Here is a 24,759-nt window from a genome sequence, read left to right as displayed (position 1 = left end):
TATGTCTAAACTTAAACCTACAGATTGCAGTTGAGTTTAATTAGACTTAATTATTACAATTTAATTACATTTTAATAACATTACATCTCACACTGTGACACAAACATTAACAGTATCAGGAATGAATTGTAGCTATTAGATGGCTGCCTGCATGCAACTAGGAACAACCATCTCCCAGCTTACCAAGTTAAAGGAGTTATTACAGTACCTGTCATGTAGAAAAGTTGGGAGAAAGTTACATATTACATCAGGCAACAGAGAAGGGTATCTATAGAAAACTTTTGCTCATCGAGGCCAGCTGAATTTTCATACCGGAGCTAACAGTTGAGGAAGGTCTCCAAGACTCAGAGCACTTTCTACTGTAGATACTCCAGGTGTCTGTGCTGAAAGTGACTGTCTGTTAACATTGTTTTTCTGAAGTATGTTATGTAAAGAACTTGAAGATACTGAATGGAAATGTGATCCACTTAGGCTTGCCGCATTTCCATTGTGGTTGTATATTGAGGTACCATGTTCATCTTCACAAAATTGGTTGACTAATTTGGATTCCAGAGCTGTTTAAAAAAAAAAAAGTTAAAAAATCACAAGAGTGAGAAATTCAATGTTAATTACATTAAAAAAATAAATTAATGGATTTTTATATACATAAATAATACGCATGTAATTCAGTGCTCCTTTGGATTATTTATATACATCTAAGAAGATTATCCCAGGTTCTCTGGATCATGACTTTTATTTGTCACAAATTTACCAGCCCATAAGTCCTCTACATGGTACAAATACAATGAACTCACCTAAAAGCATTCAGCTGAGCTATTAGCTGCTAGTGGGTAAAGAACTCCTTGCCTTGCTCATGTGAATAACCCAGTGTAAGTGAATAAGTAGAATTTGCCCCTGTGGGTTTGATTGTAGTTTTCGGACCAGCAGATTTACAGTGCATGAGCACTTGCTCAGCTTAGAAACCTGGTCTAAGGAGCTGTTTCCCTACTCTGTAGGTGTACTCTCATGTTGGTGGCATGAATCTCTATAATGTGACTCCTTAAAAGAAGGGAATTTATATCTCTAGGTTCCTAGTACTTTGCACTTTGTAACTAATCCTGATCATCAAAACATAACATATCCACAAAGATAATGCTCCCCCAGCCCTCCCTGATGTGGGAAGCATCAGATACATTGCAGAATAAAACTGCAGTGAACGCACCTGGAAGGGTATTAAAGTCATCAATGAGATACATGTGCTCTCTGTCTGGATCTGAAGCGATCAGATTTAGTTCACGCACAAACTCAACTTGTGTTGGATCTGAAGTATTTACAATTCCTATGGCATACATTTCAATGTTTGCTGTGTGAGCCTCTCGAACAACAATATCAAGTTTTACAGCTTCTCTCTTGTCTGCTTGGCCATCTGTTAGCACAATAGCTACTTTTCTCACTCCTCCTCGAGCACCAAAAAATCCTTCCTGGGTTGCTTTACGAATAGCAGTTCCTGTGTAAGTGCCTTCTCCCATGTATTGCATTTTTCTAATTGCTTGCTTAATATCTTGTTGAGTTGTGTACTTGTTGAGACCAAATTCTAGCCGAACTTCTAAGCTGTATAAGACAAGGCCAATTCTGGTAGCATTTCTGCCTATGGTTATTCTGTCTACTAAAGCAGTTACAAAGTCTTTGATAATCTCAAAGTTTTCTGGTCCCACACTCTCAGAGCTGTCAATCACAAATACAAGCTCCATAGGAATTTCCTTACACTTAATACCACAACCTGCAAAGGAAAAAGAAACAATCAGATCATGATGACTTGACTTGGCATCCTTTTGGGAAAGACGAATGTAAATGTAATGAAGTTAAAAACAGAATCTGAAATTAAAGATTTCCTAAGTACTTACCGCATATCTCTTTAATTAATTTAATGATATCTTCTCTCTAGAGATGAAAAAATTGGAAATGAATATTTTTTACAATGGGCCTCTTGCAGATGAGGTATAATATTGACAGTACCAAAGACTTTGTTTGTAATGAATATCTGTGCCCTATAGAGACTTAAGAAGAATCTTACTGTTTAACTTTCAAACCTGATCTTCTGAGCTTGGAATGAGCCCCACATTTTACAGTGAGTTATTTGAGATGGCATATAAGGATCATTAACTCGAAAAAGACAGTAACACCTCTATATAAAACAATTAACCACTGTCGTTGTAAAGAATGCTTTGTGATGATTTGGTTCATATTAAAACTTAAAGTCAGAACCCATTCATATTTTTATCAACTGAATAATAATATGGATATCCCTTTTAAGTGTGTTAGGAGTGGAGAAATAGACCCAAATTCAGGAAGCATATTGCTTGTAGTGAGCTGGCAAATGACACAGAATGGAATTGGGATTTGTGAACCCTAATGTGCCTGGCCTGCTGTATTACCCAGCTTTCAGCAGCAGGAAGAAAAAAGCTGCTGCATTCAGAGCTGTCTGTTCAGAGAAGTGATAGATTCTGTGACATGCAAATAAAGTGTTTCCCATTATTAATCATCTGTTATATTTTTTGAAATGCATGACAGAACTCATTTGGCATTGAGTCAGCCTTTCAAATACAACCTTTTGCTACTGCTGTTCAGCTTCCATCATAAACCACAGTAGTGTTTATATACTCACTGACATGCTTTAATGAATTGCTATCTAGTGCAGTTCAAGCTTCTTAGGAGAAATATGATTAAGTTTATAGCAGGAAAGACCGTGACAATTTTAAAGGTCTTTGCTCTTTAGACTCTTAAATACTTTTTAAAAAACCTTCCTGGCAGCAGGCACACATCAGGGTCATCTAACACTAACTGTAAAAGAACACAAAGCAGAGAAATATGTAAAATCATCAGGAACTTTGAATTTGATTTCAGCATAAAGTAGATGAGAAAAGTCAGAAACCTTTTTGCGGTTTCTTTTGTGGTTTATTACTGACACCATTTCTAGTATTATTACTGACACCACTTGTAATTTGAAAGCTCTTTCCAAAATAGTGAATATAGGATACATTTCACCTGATAATATCTTATATTGTTTAAATCTTGCAATAATGGGATTTAAATAATGGAATTTGCTTACCGTTAGGCCTTGCTCTCCCTTTGGTCCAGTTTTGCCCTGTAACAGCGATAGTTAATTAAGCTACTGCAATTAGTAACATAATTCAGAATATAACTTTATCAATGCCATTATTAGAATAATAGTTAACCAACAAGAACTTTGGCTAGAAAAAGTGGTGTTTTCTTTTATTAACTTGTGCATGTAGGATCTACAGTTTCCCAAGGTGATGAGGTTTTAAAGGGAATTGGATGACCTCAAGTCTTCCACTGGATCACTGATTGTCAGTTTGCATTAGAAAGGGAGAACCTGTGCAGAACTTTCCTGTCTACCATGTTGTGTTTGTTTCTTTTCTCAAGAGAGCATATACCTGTCTGACACCTTGGAATGGTCAGAATCTTCATCATATGTTAGTAAAATAGAGCCAGTGTCAGGGCAAGAATGGCAATGGTGTTTTTTTGTCTGTACTTAGTAGTATGCACGTATCAGAATAGAAGAGCACTATATTTTGTTTTCCAGCTTTTGAGGACCTGCTCATCAGCAGAAGTTACCATTTTGCCTCCCTTCTTCTCTTCATCAGCATTGAAGGAAAATCTGAGCTACAGTTAATGTGGTAGACGTAGAATAGAATTGCATAGTTTTGCCTTAAAACATAGCAACTACTTTAAGAAAGAAACCTCATCTGTGGGAAGTAGGATATTCAGCATGGAAATGTCTTCTATATGTTTTTAAAATGCCTTCATATTTTCTGTTTGTCAAGTATTTCAGATCGTATGTAGTTAAACAGCAAGAAGAACACACAACCCACCTTTGTTTTTAAGCAGTTTAAGAAAACAGACACAATAAACCTGGGTTACTCACAGGTTCTCCAGATAAACCAGGGTCACCCACATGACCTTTTTCTCCTTTTTTCCCCTTTTCACCTGTAGCTCCTCGATCTCCCTTTAAAACCATATAAGCAGACAGAAAGTGTAAGTCAATTTTTATTACATTTTTCACATTCCTTTCTAGCTGCCTTTGTTGAATTCACTTTCAGCTTCTGACGCGAGTTGAAAATCTTTGTTGGGGATTATTTAAATCAATTGGGATTTGTGAATTTCAGGAGCAACTTGGAATATTGGCTAAGCATTTTTATGGGAAATAATAGCTGAAGCAGTTTGAACCATCTCAAGCAAGTACATGCGGACAGAGGGAGTTAATGGGTTATTGCATGATGGAAATTATTATCCGTGTCTGGGGAAAAATAAGATAACAGTAAGGAAACTGAGAAGGGAAACAATGTAGTTGAAACAAATAATGGGAAAATAATTGTGAGAAACTTTTTTGCCCAGAAAAGGTATTTGGAAGAGCCTTCTGGTTTGATTTTTAATAAGCTATGGAACTTTGTTCAGCCTTTCTGAGATGATGTGGTCACATCCAAAAACTGTCTCCAATCCACATTTCTCTTTTCTTAACATGGATGTAGTTCCAAAATTTTGCAGAGGGGGTGGGTAAAAGAAAGGCAGAGATATTAAATCTAACTTCTATATTTCTTCTAATTGCAGTAGAAGATAAACTTCATATGATACTAACATAAGCAACACTGAAAGAGATGTTGCCATAAAAAGCATTAAAACAATCACGTGAATGACTGGGTTTTCCCAAATCTCCATTCCTTTTTCACAGAATTAACGTGCCTTCAGTGAGATTTGACTGTAAAGATCATTTTCAGTGTGTTGCTTTCAGTCTAGGACATTATCCCTGATTTAGATATCATACCTTCTGTCCCAAAAGCCCTTCTCCAGGGGGTCCTCGTGGTCCTGTCATTCCTTGAATTCCTTGTTCCCCCTAATGATAATCCAGGTAGTGATATTAACCCTTTGTAATCATTCATCATGCATGAATTTGAAATGTTCAAAGAGAAAGTACAGTTTAACAAGTGTCTTGAGGCACTTGAAACAATGTGGTAGCTAGCTTATATTTCTCAAATACTTCATCAGTGTGTCTACTCTAAAGATCTATAATATTGCAAAACCACAGGATCAGTACTGGATCTAATTCTATTCCCTATTTTCATCCAATTTGTTTCCTTCTCACTCCTCTTTTCTTACTTCTCTCTTTTGAATATGTCTCATCTGATCCATGCTTTGGGTAAAAGCACATATTACAGTGAAAAATTAATATTACACACAGATTCAGAATGGAGACTCTTTTTCTACCATAGGTGGTAGTTCAAATAACTATTCCAGCCTGTCTCTGTGGGCCTGGGAGCTGGGGAAGAAGTGATGGTATTTTTAATTTTATAAGGCTATTTTTCAGTGATAAAAGATGCCCCTGCTTCCTCCTCCCTCAATATATAATCCCTTGGGCTTGTTCACAGCAGTACAGACAGAACATACTTTCTAAGTGCTCATGTTATCCTTCTCATTTTCTAGCCTGAGGCTATTCGTATAGGAAGCAATGTGAAAGCTCCTTAACTCTGTGGTGGTCACACTGACCACTTAAGACAGATTAAGTATTGAAGACATTGAGTCTCTTTACCTTAATTCCTTGAATACCTTCACCAGGAGGTCCCAGAGCGCCAGGTGGCCCTGGGCGTCCTGTGGTTCCCTAGAGAGAAACTCTGCATATGTTACATACAATATTCATAATAAAAATACAAAATAAATTGTTATACCATCATGTAAATTCCTTTCCATCCTCTACAAAACTGATGACTTTTTATAAGCGGTGAGGATAAGATTGCTGTAGCTGAAAAAGACATTTTATCCTTTATCAGATTATTAATATTGAGGTTTTACTTCAAAGGATTAACTCAGGGCTTGCTGCCCACTGAATGTGAATCACCTTGCTGATAGCGATATATATTGCACTGAAGGATGGATTTTATTGGTGGGATATTTGGGACTGAATTAAGATTGAAGAGAGGGTTGTTATTGTTGTGTTATATTTCATCACCATTAAACTTACACAGTAAGACCTATATATACATACTAATATGGCATTGCAAATAAACATTTGTTGCTAATTTATAAGCTATTTTTTAAAAGAACTCTAAAGAATGTGTTTCAGTTCCATATGCTATTCATAGGAAGCAATCAAAACACACATAGTACAATATGCACGGAGAGACCCGGGAATCCTGGTTGATAATAAACTATGTGTCAGCAATGTGCCCTCATGGCCAAGAAGGCCAATGACATCCTGGGATGCATCAAGAGGAGTGTGGCCAGCAGGTCGAGGGAGGTTCTGCTCCCCATCTCCTCTGCCCTGGTGAGGCCTCATCTGGAGTCTTGTGTCCAGTTTTAGGCTCCCCAGCTCAAGAGGGACAGAGAACTTCTGGAGAGAGTCCAGTGCAGGGCCACCAAGATGATCAGGGCACTGCAGCATCAGGGCACTGCAGCATCTTTCTCATGAGGAAAGGCTGCAGGAACTGGGGCTGTTTAGTCTGGAGGAGACTGGGGGGACAATTTCATGAATATTTACAAATCTCTATATGGTGGGTGTCAGGACGTTGGAGCATCACTTTTTTTCTGTTGTATCCAGTGACAGGACAAGGGGTAATGGAAAGAAGCTGGAACACAAAAAGTTCCATTTAAACATAAGGAAAAACTATTTTACTGGGAGGGTGAGGAAGCCCTGGCACAGGCTGCCCAGGGAGGGTGTGGAGTCTCCAGAGAAGACTTCTTTTTGATTTCTTCAAAACCCTGTGTGACCTGACCTAGGTGGACCTGCTTTGGCAGGGGTTTGGAGTAGATGATCTCAAAAGGTCCCTTCCAACCCCTACCACTCTATGATTCTATTATAATATTATACCTATGTTGCTATTCCAATATCTGCATGAAATTCTCTATTTCCTCATTTCGACCAGCACTGTCTGGGGAAGTGCTTCAGCACTGCTGAGCTCTGGACCTGGTTTTTATGCCAGTATAAACTGCACCTCTGGGATGAATAGGCACATTTTACAGGTAATACATTATTAAATTGCAAAATCTTTGCATTTGGCTGTGTTTAGTTCATTTACATTGATGTTCTAAATAAATTCTTTTGTATTAATGGACTTCTAAAGCTGAGCTGTGGGAGCGTAAGGGTTTCCAATCTGGGAGGTTTCGTAGTGAAAATTGCTTTGCCATGCTGTATTATGATAACTACATAAATAATCTTTTTACATAAATAATCCTTTTTTGCAGGGGTTGGCCATCCTATTGGTCATTAGATGATTAGTGATTTACTTTATACAATGAAAAAAAGGAATTCAGTCTAGAAGAACTCAACAAGATGCCTGTAGCTGTAACAGTAGTGTAAGCAAGACATGATAAATGAGTGCCAGGACATTAATTCTGACAGATACTAGGAATGAAGAAATTTTTGCTCATTTGCAGCTAACGTCTATGGGAGCTAAATGCTACAAGATTGTCACTTTAAAATTTACTGTATGCAATAAGGTGGTGGCCATCTTTTATGGCTACCCATCAGAAACTTTTATGTTCTACGAAGTAAAAACATTGTATTCCTTAGTTACCTTATTTGTCAGATTAGTTTTTTCTACTGAAGACAAAAAACATGTAGATATGTATGTGTGATCAAACATTTTTGTACCATACCATACCATACCATACTAAACTTTTTTTTAGAAAATACATAATTGTTTTAATGGCTTACTTTTGGTCCTGGCAGGCCTTCTCCTGGGGGACCTGGGAGGCCAACTGGTCCTCTACTACCAGGATCACCCTGAAAGTTGATACTTTAAAAAATAAGTAGTGAATACCAAAGTGTAGTTTTCTCTAGAATTCCCAGCATCTCTTGTACTCAAAAAGAGAGAATTACTGAACGGCACAGTGCAATTCTAAGCAACATTAACCCAGGAATACTGCAGACAAGACAAGAAAGTTATTGGAGTAAAATACTGGCTAGTGGTCCAAACATATTCAAGACATGTACAGTCAACTATGCAATAGTTACACAGGGATTACAAATCATTAAATAAACTCTAGGTTCCCAGAACCAAAAAAGTTTTTGCTTGTTGTTTGCCAGTTGAATTAGACTCTATATTCACCTTGGCACTGTTCCAGCTTTTTTTCTATTAGTGCTTCAGACAGCTAGGGGTTTGAGGGGACTGCAAAAAAGATATATATCCTTTTAAAAGACATTAAGGATATTTAAATAGTTGTAGTCAATTCTTAAATTGTCTGTGTAATTCCAGTAATCCTGCAGTCAGCACTGGGATGAGTTCTGAAGTGAATCTTGAATATACTGACAAGTATATTCAAGTATTCAAGTATTTATATACTGACAAGTAATGTAAAGCTGAATTTGACTGTAACCTATGAGTAGGAATTATATCTGCATGAAATACAGTATACACATGCATTTACTTTTCTAGAAGTTAATGTCTGTACCTTAGGTCCTGGTAGTCCAACTCCATCTGAGCCTTGTTCACCAGGAATCCCAGGAAGTCCTGGCAAGCCCTGAAATTATAAGCACAGACAGCTACATTGACTACACGGTTTTGTTCATATTGATATGATAATATCCTGATTATATTATCTCTTAATAGTTCACTGTGGCCTACAATTGGTTAAATTCTACTCTAACAAGCCAGAAGTGGTATCAGTGGTATTTGCATGTGTGTTACATATGTTTGAAGGTGGAGGAGTCTGATCCAGAGGGACAGGTGCAGAAGCAGTTCTACATCGGATTGCACAAAAATATCAGGAAATATTATAAATCAAATTCCATTTTCCATTTTGATATTCACTACTTTTTATTCCTCAATATGGCAATTGCATGTACTTTTACTGTTGTCTTTAGCACAGATAAATGGTAGTACATGACCAAACTCCCTTATTGCAGCCATCAATCTTCCAGAGACTTCCTGACTGGGAAGGCATGTAACTGCCAGGACTGGTGGAGCTCACTGTTGAGCAGACAGAGTACATGAGCCCAGTGCTGCATACATGGGGGGGAGAGCAAGGAACCTTTTCTCTTTGTATCCTTTTTTTTGCAAGGATTGGTCGTATCTGCCAGTGAAGGCCTCTATAAAGGTCTGTAAAGTAGATCAACCAATTATTTGCCACACCTTCAACAACCTGATAAACAGAACTGAGGAGCATTTGTTCTTCAAATTCTTTGGGCAGTAATTGCTTTTTTTAGTGGTTCTGTTATACTTAATAATCAGGAAGAGTGGAAGACATGGAAGGTCTTGGACTATTTCAAAGGGAGGTTTCTTTTTCCTTCTATGCTGAAATACATCTCCAAAGAGACCAGCAAATCTTTCTTAGCACATCAGTCATGGAGGCTAATCACTTCGGTGTAGCACCTATTTGTTCCCAATTCACGTTTAAAAAAAATCACCATGAACTTACAGGTGGGCCAGGATAACCATCTCCTTTTGGCCCAAAGGGCCCAGGGGGTCCTGGAAGACCTCGATCACCCTGAGGAAGGCAGGAAAAACAGCTGAAGTGAATGCCAATACAATTGTTAGCAGGAAATTTTCCACGACAATGAAAATTCTTTGGCAAAAACACTGTAAATTGATTTAATCTATCTGCTAATGTATTTTACTAGGTGAATTATTATTTTAGGTGTATTAATCCTGGACTAATACTATGAAGATTTAATAGTGCTGAGGATTTACAGGACTTTTCACTGAGAAGTCACTAATTTGAATATTTTTCAAGAGCTGTCTATTGTCATTTGTAGCCTATGTATAAGAAATTCTGTTGCATTCCCCATATTTTTCTCTATATTTTTATCATGATTTCTATTATTCCAGCTTTGGAGGAATGAGCCCAAACTGTTAAACAGCCAAAAGTCTAGCACGGGAACTGAATCATTCAATAGCTTCTTTATGTAATTCTTACAACTGAAAATAGATAAACTACTGCAGAGCATTGGGAAAACTATATAGTTTCTGCACATACTGTACGTTTGTGTGGTGAGACAAAAGATGTAGGGCAGGGAACAACAGTGGTTTGTGTTGCCTATTTAAAAATGTTATTTTATACCACAGGGTTCCTGTCTGTCTTTGTTACTCAAGAATAATATTTTCCTATAATTCTGTGGAACCTCATTAAAGCTATTGAGCATAACAGGAGCTTACCATTGGAGATAAACAATTAAGCCACGTCATGGGTCCAAATAGCTGAGTATCTCAGGAACAGATTTACCAGGGAATCTAAGAGGACTTTAACTCTTCCAGCCATACTGGATGGTGCAGTGAGTTGCTCAGAGTTACAACTGGATGGGTGATCAAGTTATGTTTGTCCTTGTAGCTACCCAAAATACAGGCCTGCATAACAGTGCCACAAGAGTGGCCAGGCAAAAATAATTCTTAAAAAATGAGACTGTAAAAGGTTTTCCCCTGTACAGCTTAGTGCATATGTTTGAGAGTGAAGCAACAGCAAAACCACTAATACTGACAAAGACAGAAAAAAGTGAAGAACATAGTCACAGAAACATGCAGTGTCACCCAACGGAAAGAACTTTGGGGACTCAAGGCTGAAAGAGATTCGCAACTCTGAACAAAGGACCTGCTTCCTATTGGTTGATTGCTACTGGATTTGCAGAAATAAGGACAACATGCAGCTTTCTAAAGGAATTTAACTGTACTGGAAAAATGTGTTAATACCATCATCATCATCAATTTATGAATATGAATCTTGAAAACCACTAATTGATCAAAAAGGGATAGAGATTTCTTGTGCATTTGTTACTGTGTTCACTCAAAGAACAAGGGATAAGGTCTATCCTCAAAAGTTCTGTCAAAGTCACTAAGTTTAAAAAAAGGGGGAGGGGGGAAGATCCAGTTTATTCTAAGAAACGCAGGTTTATATGTCCCAAGTTTCTTGGTATTCAGATAAAATCAGCCCTGGAGTAAAGACCAGCTTTACAAAAGTTGAACCTAGGTAACACAGGCAAGACTAGAGAAGTGCTGTATGTCCTCCGACATGAGCTAAATCATTCATGGTCTTCTTCTATTAGTTAGGGTATCTCTTCTCATATTGTCAGTTTGGCCCGTGTTCTGAGATCTCTTTGGAGTCTGTGGATTACCCTGTGTCAAAGTTAGGAAGGAAGCAAAGGAGCCTATCTGGGAAAAATTAACTGTGCTTGACAGGTAGCACAGGTGGCTGCTGTAAGCACATAAATCAGGTGTTCTCTCTGTGTTCACTCATCAGTTAAAACTGGTAATTTTTCCCCTGGTTCTCTGCCATGTGAAAGCTTATGGTTCGTGGAGTCTGGAAGGTTGACTCTCCATTGTTTTCTGGCCCTGCAAATCCTTATACTCTGCCACCGTTGCACAATATATGTGCTAGAAACTGTGGAACACTTGGCCATCCTAGGCAATTTGCTGTCTTTTGCTGAAATCCTGTCTTATTTTACAGTTCTATCAGAAATTAGTTTACCAATTTAGGAGTTACCTTTGCCCCAGGAAGCCCAAAACCTGGTTCTCCAATTGGGCCAGCAACACCAGGTAACCCAATGTCACCCTGCAATGAAGAAAATATATACTCTAGTTATACATTTTGTTAAACACCAATCACAGACTGTGGTTTTTTGGATTTCTGTGGTGAAAATTTATATTTATCAAACACAATGGTAAATTTATTTTTTTTCTGTTGCAAGCATTAAACACCAAAAGCACAAGAAAGAAAAATATTTGGATATCCAAGATTATCCAAAACAAAGAAACGAACATAAGTAGGCCACACCTCAAGCTGGCATACAGTTAATACCAGGGCATGGTGGTAACTAGACTGGATGCAATCTGTAACTCTGTTCACAGCAAAGAAGACGTCTTAGTTGACCTCACAAAGCTGACGTTATTTACATGAATAATAGCATGGCCTACTTCACGTTATTCACCCTGTTTTTATAAGCACTAGGAGCTGGAATGTGGTTGTTACCTTTGGTCCAGGTATAGCTCTTCCAGGAGGGCCTGGCATTCCAAGACGTCCTGGCACACCAGGCTCTCCCTGCAGAGGAGGAAAGAGAGCAAACACAATGCATTCTTCTGAAAGTAAGTCTGAGCATCTCATAGAGAAAACATTTATGCAATGACTTATAATGTTCCAGTAAAATTCTATTGGAATTTCTAACGTTCTGCTCTATTGGAAGTGAATTATAATATTTGAAAAACTGGTAACAAACATAGTTCTAATTTCTCAATGGAAATGAGATCTTTCTCAGTCACTGAACAAATATATGTTCTTAGAAATCCTTATCGTAGTGTAATTGAGCCTTGGTCTTGCATTCAATGCTTCCTGCCCAGCTTTGTAGGTATACTGAAGACACTTTTACGTTAGAGTAGATTTTTTTTAAAATAATCCTTTCAGTGTACTTTTTTACCCCTTTTTATTTTTCCTCTTATGTGGAAATATACAAATTTATGTGTAAAAATAGCAAAAGACTTAATAAGAAACTGTTGGACAAACCTGGAGTAGTCCTGTCACTTTCAGTGAGTAATGAGTATTTGAATAAAAACTTCAGATCCATAAAACAATAGAATGGTAGAGGTTGGAAGAGACCTTTAGAGATCATCCAGTCCAACCCCCTGCCAAAGCAGGTCCACCTAGATCCGGTCGCACAGGAACGTGTCTGGGGGGGGTCTGGAAGACTTCCAAGAAAGGAGACTCCACAACCTCCCTGGGCAGCCTGTGCCACTGCTCCATCACCCTCACAGTGAGATAGTTTTTTCTTACGTTTAAATGGAACTTTTTTTGTTCCAGCTTCTTTCCATTACCCATTGTCCTGTTGTACAATAGAAAAAAGAGATGCCCCAATCTCCTGACATCCACCATTTATATACTTGTAAATATTAATGGAATCCTCCCTCAGCTCAGTCTCCCCTGACTGAACAGCCCCAGTTCCCGCAGCCTTTCTTTGTAAGAAAGATGCTGCAGTTCCCTGATCCATCTTGGTGGCCTTGCACTGGACTCTCTCCAAAAGTTCTCTGTCCCAATTGAGTTGGGGAACCCAGAACTGGACACAGGACTCCAGGTGAGGCTTCACCAGGGCAGAAGAGAGGGGGAGCAGAACTTCCCGAGACCTGCTGGCCACACTCTTCTTGATGCATCCCAGCGTGCCATTGGCCTTCTCGGCCACAAGGGCACGTTGCTGGCTCATGTTCAGTTTATCATCAACCAAGATTCCCAGGTCTCTCTCTGCAGAGCTGCTCTCCAGCAGGTCAGTCTGCAGCCATAAGTCAGTTTAAGTCCTATCACATATTTATATGCCACACATCATACTATCTTTCAAAATATTTCAGTGTAAAAATAGCAGTATTAATGTTTTCCATACTGACAGGGAAGCAAACGTAAAGTTTTCAAAAAATCTGCTTTGACTTGTTTGTAGGGATTATGGTGTGTCTTGGTAAGAGAAGCCTTAATTGAACTTTTTGGTTTTTAAAATTATTTTTTAAGAGGCAAGTTAATTCCAGGAGAGCTGTTTCTGAGATCTTGAGCAAAGCACAGCACTGGGGGACTATTTCATACCCATAAGGTGGTAATAAACCTACTTTAGCTCCAGCAGGTCCAGTTACTCCTATTGGTCCTGTTAATCCACGTATTCCTCTCTGGCCTTGATCTCCCTACATAAAATGGAGAAGACATCACACATAATAAATAATATTAAAAATATGTTAAGTGAAATTAATTGTAAATATCACTGAAAGATAGTGAGGTTCTCTCTTGCAGCTGGTGCACACCTGCTGTTCTGATTGTCTTCATTGGCAAAGCAAGTAATTCTGCTTGACAGTTGTCCGGTTTTGTATTTGTATAGTTAAAATGACGTAGATATAACCTGAAATATACCAACCAACCTGTGAATACTGCGACAAAAATAAGAACTGAAAACAGTCTTAAAGACTGCATCCTTGCAGCTGAAAAATCAAGTCATTCCACAAAAACAATATTGTTTAGGAGTAATAATAAAACAGGAAAAGGAAATTCACTGAAAGGTACTTTTGTTTTATTTATTCAAGAGCAAATAGGGCCAATCCATTGACCACATGATAATGCCCTCTCTGATTTATCAGCTTATACTTCTGGGCAGAGAAAACTAAGAATAGATAGCATCAAGTTTGTTAAGGGGCAATTGCTATTTAAGCATATTATTAGGCTGTAATAATGTGACCAGAATAATTCTGAAAAAGTTGCAATACAGTAATTCTATTGCTGTATCATGTCATCTGCATGTATTTCCTACCAAAGTAACCTGAAAACAGATGGATCTTTCCTTCCTACTCTGTTCTATAGTTATTCCAACTTCTTGCAATTGCAATACTTAATATCTTTATTTCTCTTCTACAGATGTTGATAAGAGAAACCAGCATTACTTCTCCATCTGTGAAACAGTACAGAAGGTCATTACACGAGCCAGAACCAAAAAGATTGACCCAGTTATTCCTACTAAGAGAAGTACTTTTGTACAATCTTGAGTATTCTTTTATTAATTTTGCTGCTTAAAAAATTGTTCCATCAGGCTGAAGCTGAAATAAATTCTGCAGTTAACCACTTCTGGAAGCACTCATTACTCTATTCCTTGAGGTATATCTTGTCATTGCTAATAATAGGCCAAAAAAGAGAAGGCTTTGACAAACCCATTCCTGGAATGTTACAATTTTGAATGTCACCATTGGTAAGAAATTCTCACCTTTTCCCCCTGTATTCCAATCCCTGGAGCACCTTCAGGACCTCTAAGACCAGGTAACCCTGGTTCACCCTTGAATAGAAAAATCAAAGCAGCATTTCACAGTACTGCATAGACACGGTGCAAGATCAACTCTGTATTCACTTGAACTAGCCCATTAAAATCATAGACCTTTTAGAGTCAATGGCAAAACTCCCACTGATGTCAGTGGGCCCAGATTTTTCTTCCCATATTCAGAAGCAACCACTGTAAAACTCTGTGCATTGTGGCATGTTTCCTTTGTGATGACTGAACACACTGAGTACATAATCTTTATATAGATCAAGCTTCTGATTCTAGGGAAACACCATGATCGGAAGGCTATGAAAGGTTGCCTCTAGCCATTTTAGTGGTTTCCCTGCTGAGCTGCAGGGCATTTCATAGATAAAAAAAGCCAACAACTGTAAACAAGATAAGATAACCCCCCACTCCCCCAAAAAATAAAGAGTTTGAGAGAGAATTTTTTTTTCCCCACTGAAAAATGTTCTACTTTCCCTCGTTTGTGAACACTCTCTTCTAGTTTTGGCGATCAGCACAGAGAGAGCAGCAGCAATGCTTCGAGGGATGCAGGCAGACTACAGACAGAGCTGAACCAACCTTTTGTCCAGGGCCTCCATCTTCTCCTGGAAGACCAGGCAGACCTGCTAGTCCTGAAGGGCCTGGCTCACCCTGACATCAATAAAAAGTAAGTCCTTTTATTAAGTGCAGATTTGGTACTATTGTTTCTGTGAATGAAGGAAAGCTATTTTAAAAAAATTACTTAACTGTATGTATAATTATAGCAAACATTTATGCATACTAATCCAAATCTTGCCATTTTTTAAAAAGACAACTCTCATGTATCTGGAGCCATCCTACCATCTGATTGAATTGTGCATTTTATCTACACAATTCACATTATTAGCTATTAATACTCATTCTTAAAAAAAAAAATTCCATCATTTCATTAAGTGGCAGCATTTGAAGTAAATGTCAGGTAGAGATGACTCTGATATGATGACTGACATCTTGCTGGTGAATATCAGTGCAAATCTATTGATGGCAGTGGAATTGTCATCAGCCTATTTATTCAAGGGCCTGACCTGGTTTTAGACGAAATGGGATCATTTGTGGTCAAATGGGTTCAGCAATACCATATTTTGTGAAATTAAAGAAACTGAGCATTTTATTTCTGTTTCTGACCCGTATCCCAAATCCATAATAATCAAGAGCAAAACCAGGACAGTCCTGTGCCTTTCCACTATCACTTTCTAACCTATTCCCATATTTTATGTTAATCTATCTGTTAATGACATAGGGACTGGTTACTGTCTTGGTCACTGTATCACTGAGATAATCTAGTTACAGCTTTCTGTTCTCTAAGCAAGTGTTCTTTCTGTCTAGTAGCACAGCTTCTTTGCCATATGAATGTGCAAGGATGTCACTGCTGCTCTGTTTCTATCGTATCCTGTGTGAAAAGGGAAGGAGCAGCACAATAACCACCGTTCAGTGCTTTTTTTTACCAGCTTTGTTATCTTACACTGGAGACTGTGACTTCTGGCAGCTGTTTAATATTCTGCATGGTTTTCTGGAAAGAGCTGTAGGTGAGCTGTATGCAACACTGACTTGAGCATGGGCCAGGCACATGCAAATTTTCAGTTATAATAAATCTGACAACTTTTGTATAGAACTGGTGTATTTTAAATGTTCCCATTTCTGAAGGTTATCGAAAGTCTGCATTAAAAAATTTAAAGACCAACAACCTACATTTTATTTCTAAACCTATTTTTAAGTGCCTATAGAAGGGATACTCAGGAAACACAAATTTCAAATCTGAATAAAGAAATAAATAATTCCTGTATTAACAACATACCTTAGAACCAGGTTCTCCAACACCTCTTTCTCCTGGCACTCCAGTCTCTCCTGGCAAGCCTTGTTCACCCTTAAGTTGAAATTATTTTTTAACATTATCATGGAAAAATATAAAAGCATATTTTTGTTTGCTTATATTTGAAGAAATTTAGTGCAATATTGTCTTTAGTATGATGCGTTAAACCTCTGGTTATAAAGACTGGGAATCTGCAGCATGTTTTGAGCCGTCACCAAATAGTTGGTGGAAATGATTAATGCTTTAGTTCTATAATTGTGTGTTCCTGTGGATATTTATCACCAAAGTAGTTGATATTTAAGGAACATATCTGACATCCACAGACGATTCACCCTTCTCTTTCTTTTTACCAGTGGTAAGGCATATCCCTGCACAATCACTTAAAATATAAAAGGTTATATCTGATAATGCAAAATACTTTACCTGGCATGGACCCTTGACCCACTTACACCTCTAGTTCCTTTATACTATGCTTTAATAGCCTTCACTTATTCAGAACTTTACCTTTCACCTCTTTCAGAAAATCACTCTAAATCTGCACTCCAAACACTTCAAGGGTGATATATTTCACTGACAGGTCTGTGTTTTGTGAAACAAAAGGCAGTTGTGACAGTTTTACTTCAGCAAAGGTAATCTTCATTATACCTCATTATACCTTGGACCAATCTTGACTGCTAGATACAATATATAATCAGATGAGACAACAGGCAGCAGAAGTAACGAGGAAGGCAGCAAGTCTGTAAGGTATATGTGTATTTTTCTGGAAAGAAAATAGTGTAATGAGCACAGAAATTTTGGTGTTCTCTGTGTTAAGTACAACTCCTCTTTGGAATTGATTCACTGCACCTGCACCTGGTATGATGAAACCTTCCAAGTTCAAGGCAAACAACACTTCCTATGGAAACATAATGGACAAAGTGCAGATCCCTGTCTGGTAAGTAGCACCTCAAGAGTTCTGTGGTGAGCCAAGCCAAAACCTAAACAAATAGATATGGCATTGGTTTATCAAGGGTTTTCAGTGGAGTAGGATCTGCTGTATAATTTAATAACATTCATAAAGAAAGCAATTTCTTCAAGAAAGTGAATACTTAGATTGTTTTTCTGCACTTTAACAAGGATAAGTCTGTCTCTATCCTTACAAAGAAATTTTTTAATCAAGAAACATAACAGTAAAAACAGCACAGTAGCTTTTACTTCAGAAAATTCCCTAACCTTTGGTCCAGGTAGTCCCTGTCCTGGTAACCCTCTGGAGCCAGGTGGTCCTTTTGGGCCTTCCACTCCCTGAAAAGATTAGTTATTATTAAAAATAAGATAGTCTTTGTTATTACACATTTAATTGTGAGGTGAGAGGGGAGTGAAAGCTACACCTTCTCTCCTTGAATTCCAATTCCAGGTAATCCAACTGGCCCAGGTAAACCAGGGGGACCAAATTCACCCTGGCAAACAAAGTACACTTGCTTAGTTGTGTAAAGATACAGAAACAAGCTACCATACTACAACATGTTGAAGTCAGTGAAGCTGGGGATTGACCTTTTATCTTTCACACGTGCATTTATTCCCTGATGGTTCTGTTGCAAACAATGGCTAGTCTCTTTTTCCCTTTTTAAACCTTAACTTTACCACAGCATCAGATGCTTTTTTGGTACCATTTCCTATTTTAATATGAAGAGATGTTAAAATAGGTTGGGAGAGTTTATTGGGCATAAACCTCTCTAGAAAATACCTTATTATCCAGGACCTATTTTGGGTTTGTTGTCTCATTACACCTTTTATAGCAAGTAACAGCCCTATATTCCCTCTATTATGTAGATTTATTGGCACTTTTTAAATCCTCTGGTGTATTTACTGCTCACCTTTTCACCTTTTATGCTCATGCCTGGAAGTCCACGAGGGCCTTTTGGTCCATCAAACCCACGGTCTCCCTACATAAAAAAATAATAATCATACTAAAGTATAGAAACAAGGATCTGTCTCTCACTAGGAATTTTGCCAGAATAAACATCAAGCCAAGCTATATTGTTGTACAAGTCTATTTGTAAGTTTTTTCACAAAACAGTTGGGTTGGGGAAAATGCAAGTTACTAATAAAGACACAAATATTGTGCTTTCTTGTACTTCTGTTAATAAAACATATAAAGACAAGCATTAGCTTGTGTAAATTGTCACAGAATCACCCAGGGCCATAAAATGATGCTTTAGACAGGTCTTTTCTCTCCCTAGGAACAAATTCCATCATTTTAGCTTTGACTGAAACAAATGATGTAGATATATATGAATAGATAACATTCTTTACTTGTGATGCTTTAGAACACTTGCCTTCATTTTTGTTTTTACTGAGTTATAAGTTTGTGGTAATGTTGTTCTGAAGAAAGCAACTGTAAAATTTGCTTTGCATTTACAAATCCCCTGTTTTAAATGTGTTTGAGAGCTCACATAGTTGGCAGCCATAAACAGAACTAGGGATACATATAGACTCTGTTGATACATGCTTGGCTCCAGGTCAGACCTGGCAGTAAAAAGTAATACATTTTTTAACAGAATCAAGTGTTCCAGTAATGCTGGCAAAATTCCACTTTGATTATTTTATTCTGCCCGTCTCACCTGCTCAATAGTTTTGGTTAGATTATATTATTGCTGTGCTTTATTTATTAGTTGTAGTGTTTCACCCCACATGAATAGGCATTTCAGTGGCAACAGAGTGATTTCTAAATTAATTTCCTTCAAATCTTTTCTTTATGTATGTGCATGAGATCTGCTAAGCAAATACAAGCCATCCACAGTGAGATTAGAAAATTTATATCATTTGTCATAAATAATATGTTGCTAGCAGCAGTCAAATTTAAACCTAGCTGACTACAGCACTACAAAAAAAATCCCAAGATTTTTAGTAAAGGGCCAGTTGAAGCCTGCACCTGCAAACTAATTTTTTATTGTTTTCCCAACCAAAATTGCCTTGGTGTATGCACAAAAATGAGTAAACCATTTAGTTAGTTTTAGCTCAGGTATAAGCTGTATCACTTTGTTACAAAGGTCAAAGGGGCAACTCAGCCTGGGAGCTGGTTTCCAGTGGGCACAAAAAAGAGCTATTATATCTGGAATTCTTTCCAGACTTAGATCCCACAAATCAAGCATCAGATAAATTAAATATCAGCTTTACGGGCCCCTAAGGTGAGCTGTGCCTAGAAGACATGTTTGGCCCAATTGAATTCTATGAAAATATGTCAGGATAATTGATGCCAAATTTTAATATTGCTTATAAACTACTTTATCCGATTCCCATGTCTTCTGTGGACTTGTTTTGGCATGCATTTATTTAGTGGTGCTGCTCTGGTCTTAAAAACCTTCAACTGTTGTACCTTTGCTCCTGGAAGACCTTCTCCTGGTGAACCTCTTTCTCCTTGAACACCTCGTGGTCCTTGAGGCCCCTGTTAGCATAAGTTTAAAATAGTGTAGAGTATGTGTTAGCCACACAAATCAACAGCAGCACGTTTTATGTCATTGTCGGCTTTAAGCACATCTTCAAATGTTGGTGTAGTTACAACCTGTAAAAAATACTACAGTAATATGATATTAGCAGTGAATAAATGAGGAGCATTTTGGCCTGCAGCAATAATGAGGCAGATAAGTTTACTTCTCTGCTTCCTTATGACTCACAGGTTATGTAGCTGAAATTCCTATTCCTTATACTTTGGTTTGGTTTGGTTTAGTACTCTAAACTTTGGTTTACAAATTCTTACTAACCCTTATTAGTGTATCAGCATAATCATGAGAGACAGAACCAGATTAAAGACTGTGCATATTGAAGAAGACATTTGACTATAACCAGTGAGGAGAACAATAGCATGCCCTTCTATTTTGGAAAGCAGACCTGATAGAAGCACAAGAGGCAAGTAAGACAATTAAAACCTTTCACTAAATGCAAGACAAAAACCTGTGCATATCGAGCCTGCTTCACAGTGTTTTCCCACATCTGTGTTTTTTTTCCTCTGATTATCCCTTGAGATTACACATCACAGAATGCTGGTAGATTTGTCTTTGCATAGCATAAATATGCTTCTGCTTCCTCTGCATAGAGTTTTAGAATTAGGCCTAGTTCTCAGGTGAAGATAATTATGTTGCATTCGGCCATAAAAAGAAAACTCATTTGAAGCAAATGCACTTTAAATTTTTAAACCATGTTTAGTACATTTTTTTTAAAATCAAAACCTCTTGTTGTACCAGTACAGCTGTTGTAGCTAACAAAGATGCACATCACAGGCACACTTTTTCCCACAAAGTGTCTCTTTTCTCTATGCTATTATTGAAAAGACTCATGAAGCTTTACTGACCCACTTTGACTGATTGTCAGCTTCTTTGTAATATTCTTGTCTTTAGGCTCTTCAACGAAAATTCACTCCTCTCCAGTACTATATTTTCAGGCAGGTTTGAGATCAGTTAGTTCAGTTACCAAGCCATCCTTCTGTTTGTCACAGGAGCACCTCTTTTGAAATGATTATTACAGATCTTTCCTTGTCAGTGGGGAAAAGCAACTTGTGAAAAAAAATAAAACGCACAAACTTTCCCTCATGGCCACACAGGCCATGTTTCATCTAGGTGATGAGAAATGAATTTGAGTCTGCTCTATTGTAAATAGCTCAGTAAAACGTGCTCTCTGACACTTGGGGAAAAAAAAGACTGTAAAATTGGCATAATGATTTTCTGAATTACCACAAAGAGGCTGAGTTTACAACGAGAAGGAGAAGAAAGGGAAGGAAAAGAAGGAAAAGACTTCAGAGCCAAATCCACTATAAATTCAGAAACTTTTTTTGGTTTTTTTTTAATTCCCCCTCCATTATTTTCAGTAAAAGCCACACTAGTCAAAATGTCACCTGCGACCACTTACACTATCTGAATGTTTCTAATGTTACATTAGTTGAAATGGAGTCTCTCTTTCAAAGACATGCTGGTGTTAATGTTCTAATGATATTGAAAAGCAGTCAACTTTGAAGTTACCAAATGTGGATTTGAAGCTATCAGGGAACAGATTTCTTTAAATATCTCTTTAAATATTTATGTGGATTATTGGTTCAAAGATAATTAGCAAAGCTAATTTCCAGTTTATTGAGGGAAATGAAAGTCAGACAATATAATATGTATGAGAATGACAACTAGTGGAAGAAAGAAAAGAGATGGTACCATTTAACACACATTATCCCCTTTAACAGTGAAGCATTGGGAATTTTTCATTTCTGTCCTGCTTCTCTCTCACCAAATAAAACCAGACATACCGTAAGTCCTGGCTCACCAATTCCGGGTGGGCCAACAGGGCCTGGTCTTCCGGTCAAACCAGTGTCACCCTTCAAAGAAAGACGTATTTTGTAAGTGCCTGATTTAGATATTTGTATGTGTGCAGCATATAACAATTCACTAGACATTCTGTGCTTGAAATACTTGATGTAGGAGAATACAGAGGATAATTTAAATTTAAGACTCTGTATGAATTTTTACTCAACCATATACTGCATGGATTGAGTTATGTCAAGCATAAGAGCTACTGTAAAAAAGTCTTTTATAGTACATACTTAAAATGGGCTTGTTTTTTCCCCAAACAGTTTTGATCAACATATTTTTAATGTACCAGGAAGTATGTTATCTCAACTGTCTTCAGTTCTCATTCTTATCCTACAATACATGTAATAAAGATGATGAGAGACACTTGTACCTTTGGGCCAGGCAGTCCTATTCCAGTCTCTCCAGGTAACCCAGGTGGCCCAGGGAGACCTCTTTCACCCTTTTAAAAGAATGAAGAAGAAACAGTTCTGCTTATAAATGGTTGTCTAGGGAAATCAGTTTAACTCAGTTTGTAAGTTCATTTTTTGTATGTCTTGAATTTCAGCCTACTGGAATTGTCTTAGACGGTACTTCATCTATTCACCCATTCAATGCTTCGAAATTCCCTTCATTCAAAACATAGATATTTCCTGTACAAAGTGATACCAGATTAAACAAAAGGAAGAATGTTTCATTTAGTGTGGGATATAAGAGTTTTGATACCCAGTTGCTCTATGCCTCACTGTTGGCCAGCAAACACTGTAAATATGATGAAAATGAGATATGAAGAGAGATATCAAAAGAGATAATATCCTTTATAAATAATGTCCTTTACAAATATGCAAATGATGGATGTCAGGCGGTTGGAGCATCCCTTTTTTCCACTGTAGCTAGCAACAGGTCAAGGAGTAATGAGATGAAGCTGGAACACAAAAAATTCCATTTAAACATAAGAAAAACTATTTTGCTATTCAGGTGAGGGAGCCCTGGCACAGGCTGCGCAGGGAGGGTATGTAGTCTCCTTCCTTTGAGGTCTTCAAGACCTGCCTGGACACATTCCTGTGCAACCTGATCTGTGTGGATCTGCTTCTGCAATGGAGTTGGACTAGATGATCTCCGAAGGTCCCTTCCAACCCCTACCATTCTAGGATTCTATGATAAACTTGTTCTCAAGTCTTTCTCCACAACAATATTCCCGTCAGTAGCTGCAGAACCCATTAGCCTTGGCTGAATTAGTTTAAGGTTTTTCCAAGCAGCAAAGTATAACTGAGGTCTCTCTTAAGTTAAAACAGTTCCCATAATTGTCTATAACATCCAGTGGTATTTGCATCTTCCATTAAGCTACAGTGATAAAGATTATCAAGTCATTGCAGAAACACAGAATAAAGTAATCCGCATTGGTACACCTGGAATTTACAACAGGGTGAGAAGTAAACCTGGCAAATCTTAAAGACTTAATAAATGTTAATCATGAATTTTTCAAGCATACAAACAAAAATTGCTTTATGTTTACATAAGGGTTGGATCTTGCAGTAATTTCTTTGGCACATCTTCAGAAGGCCCATTGCAAGACTGTCCTGAATGGTACTCATCTTTGTGACTTTCAGATATTTTATGCTGAGCATCAGTTGCATCAGCAACTAGTAATTTTTTAGCTATAGAATTATTGAGAATGTACAGTTTCAAGAGAAGAGTTTTTTTGAGATCCCAGTCAGAATCCCACCCTGGCACTTAGGGAAAAAAATAGTTTTACACTGAAAATGAAGAAAAGCAATGCTACACTGTTGCTAAGCAATATTTTGTCATGCTACCATATTTTATCTGTTTGTGAGGAAAGGTTGGAATGTGATTTGGGTCTGAATCTAATACAAAGGGCAAACAGAGATCTTTCCTAGGAACCCTGTAGAATACAGAGTATATGATTTACTGGCAATGTCACATTAAACTGCATTCCCTACGAGAAGAGTATGAAGTACAAGGATAACCACATTATTGTTGTAAGGATGTATTGATACCTTTTAGCATTAAGAAAGAGAAGAAATAATGCAGTTCTTGCCTTTGATCCTTGCAGGCCTTCAGGCCCTTGATCTCCAGATTGTCCTTGTGGACCCTATTAAAACAGGAATGGTTTTAATGAGATTTTTCAAGTTTTCAAAGCAGTAGTAGCTTGAAAAACAATCTCTAATTTGCTGTAGTCTGCATGAAAATGTGAGTTACAATCACTTCAGAACTGAAGCTTTGCTTCCTGATGCATGCATAGATTCCGCTACTCAACTCATAACCTACAGGCAAGATTTGCTGAAACATCAGTGATGTGTTAAGCTTCTTGGCCTTCAGTCCAAGAGTATTGGAATGAAGAGGCTGAAGTGTTTGCATTTAATTCTATGAGATAATGAAGACACCGAATGGGAAATGAGTGATTTTGTTTTTTATGGAGCTGTATTTGCTGTGGTCCTTGAGACTGAACAAGTTCTAAGGATGATTTATTTGTCTAGATTGCTCTGCCAAATTCTTGTTAATTTTGCCATTTAAGAAGATACATTTTGGATGCCTTGAACTCAAGTGACTAAAAGACTGCATGACAGTTGTGGTATATTATTTCAGAGCTTTGAATCCCAGGGAACCAGGTACTGTTATTTTATAGTTTCTTGGTTTTCTGTTGTTTTGGGTTTTTTTTTACCTGTAGCCCTCTTGTTCCTCTGGGACCTACTGGACCTTCAGGACCCTGAAAGGCAAGTGAAAAAAAGGATACTAAATACTATGTATTTAGTTTTGGTTGAAAACACTTTTAGATGACTTTTTACTAAGGTATCTTATTTAAGTATTTTTGCATTAAAATAAAAAAACTGAAA

The 24,759-nt window shown here is 37.7% G+C and overlaps 1 protein-coding gene across 1 annotated transcript in view; it reads right to left on the bottom strand.

Moving 5' to 3' along the window:
• The window catches only part of COL28A1 (collagen type XXVIII alpha 1 chain), a 44,645-nt gene that overhangs the window by 5,342 nt on the left and 14,544 nt on the right, over positions 1-24,759 (bottom strand). Inside the window, exons 12-35 of the mRNA XM_062005174.1 lie at positions 24,588-24,632; positions 23,964-24,017; positions 22,299-22,367; positions 21,865-21,933; positions 19,954-20,022; positions 18,452-18,520; positions 17,966-18,034; positions 17,811-17,879; positions 16,584-16,652; positions 15,329-15,400; positions 14,696-14,764; positions 13,560-13,631; positions 11,950-12,018; positions 11,464-11,532; positions 9,409-9,477; positions 8,443-8,511; positions 7,706-7,774; positions 5,585-5,653; positions 4,823-4,891; positions 3,926-4,006; positions 3,089-3,124; positions 1,884-1,920; positions 1,202-1,759; positions 361-554 (exon numbers count right to left, since the gene is read on the bottom strand). Coding sequence (XP_061861158.1) covers positions 361-554; positions 1,202-1,759; positions 1,884-1,920; positions 3,089-3,124; positions 3,926-4,006; positions 4,823-4,891; positions 5,585-5,653; positions 7,706-7,774; positions 8,443-8,511; positions 9,409-9,477; positions 11,464-11,532; positions 11,950-12,018; positions 13,560-13,631; positions 14,696-14,764; positions 15,329-15,400; positions 16,584-16,652; positions 17,811-17,879; positions 17,966-18,034; positions 18,452-18,520; positions 19,954-20,022; positions 21,865-21,933; positions 22,299-22,367; positions 23,964-24,017; positions 24,588-24,632 — 2,184 coding nt within the window. The remainder of the gene's footprint in view (positions 1-360; positions 555-1,201; positions 1,760-1,883; positions 1,921-3,088; positions 3,125-3,925; positions 4,007-4,822; positions 4,892-5,584; positions 5,654-7,705; positions 7,775-8,442; positions 8,512-9,408; positions 9,478-11,463; positions 11,533-11,949; positions 12,019-13,559; positions 13,632-14,695; positions 14,765-15,328; positions 15,401-16,583; positions 16,653-17,810; positions 17,880-17,965; positions 18,035-18,451; positions 18,521-19,953; positions 20,023-21,864; positions 21,934-22,298; positions 22,368-23,963; positions 24,018-24,587; positions 24,633-24,759) is intronic.

The sequence above is a fragment of the Colius striatus genome, chromosome 11 (genome assembly GCF_028858725.1).
Source record: "Colius striatus isolate bColStr4 chromosome 11, bColStr4.1.hap1, whole genome shotgun sequence".
NCBI classification, from domain to species: Eukaryota; Metazoa; Chordata; class Aves; order Coliiformes; family Coliidae; genus Colius; species Colius striatus.
Note: the sequence above shows the minus strand (reverse complement) of the source record. Positions and strands in the feature narration are given on the sequence as shown.